Here is a 3,067-nt window from a genome sequence, read left to right on the forward strand (position 1 = left end):
GAGAGAGAGAGAGAGAGAGAGAGAGAGAGAGAGAGAGAGGAGGCCAGACACCAGACCCAACTTTCTTCATTGGAGAGCAGGTTTGGATCACCATGAGCTACCGGTTCAAAGCACACAGAACAAGAGAGCCTGGTGTGCAGGAACTGTAGGGTTGGGGGTCAGAACTCTGCTGCCCTCTGCTAAGGAAGTAGCTAGCAAAGAGCGACCTGCCCTCAATCCCCACCCAGCCCCAACCTGGAATCCTCTAACAAATCACTTTCACCCTTGCAGGAGTCAGAAGGTGCTGGCGTCCTAGGCAGGGGTGTCAAGCAACCCAGCCCTGCCTTTGGGGCAAGTTCTTTTCTCAGCCTGGACCTGTGATAATGAGGGGGTTAGAAACGCTGTCTTTGGTGGCTTTCAAGTCTAATGAATTCTCTTCCCCACCACCTGCCTTTCTACCCGCCCCTCCACAGCAGCTGTCCTGATTTACTACCTTCAATTAACCTCCACTCCTTTCTCCAGCTCCCGGGACCCCGCCCCTGCCCCAGTGGCCGGTAAAGGAGTTTTAGAAGGGACCGGAGCCAGCCAGGTGTGACTAGTGGCTGCTAGGCAGGGCTGGGGATAAGGAGTTAAATTAGAAGAGTGCTTGGTTAGTATGCTTGAAGCCCTGGGCTGGATCCTTAGTAGCTCCTAAGCCGGACAGAGTGAGTGACCCACGCCTGTATACCGACACCGGAGAGGTGGAAATGGGAGCTCAAAAGTTCAAGATCATCCTCAATTCCACAGCTCATTTGAGGCCAGCCAGGGCTACATAAGACCCAGTCCCCAAACAGGAACAAACCGCCCCTTCTGACTCTTTGCCACACAGTGCCCGGTATTACGTGCATGTAGTGGTTGAGGTCATTGGATCCTGGGACAACCTATTTTACAGATGTGGGGACGAGAGACGTTAAGTTACTTGCCCACAGATCACACAGAAAGTAAATGACAGAGAGCTGGTGTTTGATCACTGGGTTCCAAGGACAGAGAGCAGCCAGGGAGGGGTCTTCCCCAGGAAGCTCCAAAAGTACTTGGTGCCTCCTTCCAACTATCCCTGCATTGGTGGGAAAGCGCCTGGAGAGGGGCAGATTTAGAAAAAGCAAGGAGGAATGAATGACGCTAGCCGCCCAGCCTGGGCTAGGCTGCCGCCCTCACTCTCCCCTCTCTCCGCAGACGCGTCCGAATACAGTTGCCGCGAACTGCACTACACCCGCTTCTTGACCGACGGGCCGTGTCGCAGCGCCAAGCCTGTCACAGAGCTGGTGTGCTCAGGCCAATGTGGCCCCGCGCGCCTGCTGCCCAACGCCATCGGCCGCGTGAAGTGGTGGCGTCCAAACGGACCCGACTTCCGCTGCATCCCGGACCGCTACCGCGCGCAGCGGGTGCAGATGCTGTGTCCCGGTAGCCCGGCGCCACGCGCGCGCAAGGTGCGTCTGGTGGCCTCCTGCAAGTGCAAGCGCCTCACCCGCTTCCACAACCAGTCGGAGCTCAAGGACTTCGGGCCAGAGACCGCGCGGCCGCAGAAGGGTCGCAAGCCACGGCCCCGCTCCCGGGGCGCCAAAGCCAACCAGGCGGAGCTGGAGAACGCCTACTAGAGCGCTCCCACGCCCACGCAGCCCCGGCGCGATCCGACTCGTTTTTTTATTGTAAAAGTCTGCAGCCCAGGCTAGGGGCGCTAAACCTTCCAGGCCCTGCGGAGTCCCCAACCCGTAGAGTCCCCTCGCCCTCCTGCCCACTGAGGGGGTTCCCGCAGGTCAAGAGAGGGAGTTGAATCATTGACACTGAGTCACTCTGCCCAGTCTGCCCCCCCCGGGGAGGATTGGGGCGGGGGTTCTACCCTCTCCGGTCCCCTACAGGACAAGGTAGCATATTTTCACCGTAAAGGGAGCGGAGTGTGAAAGCACCTGGGACTGGCTGCGGAAAGATCACTCACCCGCACTCCGCTGTAAAGCCCGGTGTGCAAGAAAGGGTTTCTGACTAGAAAGGGTTTCTGACTAGAAAGGGTTTCTGACCCTGGCTCGGCCACTGAGTGTGAGGTTGGGCTACGTGGTTCTCTTTAGGTACCTCAGCTGCCTCCTTTGTAAAATATGGATCAGGGTGGAGATTAGACCCTCCAAGGACTCTTCTGAGATTCCAAGGATTGGGGTACCCCCATATGGGCAAGTGGAGGGGACAGAGAGGGAATGAGGGGGAAAGAGGGGGAAGAGACCTCTGGTTGGCAACCTCCTGGAAGAGGCTGTTAATTCCCAACCTGGCCTCCCAGATGTTCGGCTACCCCCTATTCCTTCATCTCAAATTTGCCTTCAGCTGAGGTAGAGAAGGACAGGGTTCTAGAGATAGTAGAACGGACAGAAATCTCACCCCTGCTCCCCGAAGATCGATTTCCTACCCTCTCCCACTGCCTTGCCATGTTTTAAACGGATTTTCTACACCACAGTTTATAAGGTCATTGGGGGAAACTGGGCTTGCCAGCCGCTTCCAACCAAAGCTGTCTCCTTCCAGGACACCTCCTCCCGCCTGCCGCCCACGGACACGTTTCTGTCTAGAAAAACAGCGTCCTATGCTCTCCTTAGCGATGGCATATTAAACAGAATAATAATGGGGGGAGGGGCCAGTGCTGTACATATGCAGAGAAGCTGGGAGGTGCCACAGCCGCCAACCCACAAATCCTTTTGTAAATCATTTCCAGACACCTCTTACTTTCTGTGTGTAGATTTTAACTGTTAAAAGGGGGGGGGGGGAGAATGTTTGTAAGGGAAGAGCACACGGAGCAGGGAGGCCCCTGGGGCTAGCCTGGTGGGTTTGGCAAACTTTCCCTGTGGTTCTCATCCACAAGAAGGGAAGCCGTGGTTTCTGAAGAGTTCAGAGACATATTTATTTTCTCATTTAAGTTATTTATGCCAACATTTTTCTCGTAGAGGATGACAGTGTTAATACCGCTTTGTGGAGCACAAGTGTGTTCTTTTGGCGACCAGAGGCATTGTTAATAAAGACAATGAATCATGACCAAGAGGATGTGGTCTTGTTTTTTTGTCAACCACACACAATG

At 55.2% G+C, this 3,067-nt stretch overlaps 1 protein-coding gene across 1 annotated transcript in view; it reads left to right on the forward strand.

Moving 5' to 3' along the window:
• Sost (sclerostin) overlaps window positions 1–1,613 on the forward strand; it is a 3,286-nt gene extending 1,673 nt beyond the window's left edge. The window contains exon 2 of the mRNA XM_005369147.1: window positions 1,192–1,613. Coding sequence (XP_005369204.1) covers window positions 1,192–1,613 — 422 coding nt within the window. The remainder of the gene's footprint in view (window positions 1–1,191) is intronic.
• The last annotated feature ends 1,454 nt before the right edge of the window (window positions 1,614–3,067 follow it).

The sequence above is a fragment of the Microtus ochrogaster genome, unplaced genomic scaffold (genome assembly GCF_000317375.1).
Source record: "Microtus ochrogaster isolate Prairie Vole_2 unplaced genomic scaffold, MicOch1.0 UNK44, whole genome shotgun sequence".
In the NCBI taxonomy this organism is placed as follows: Eukaryota; Metazoa; Chordata; class Mammalia; order Rodentia; family Cricetidae; genus Microtus; species Microtus ochrogaster.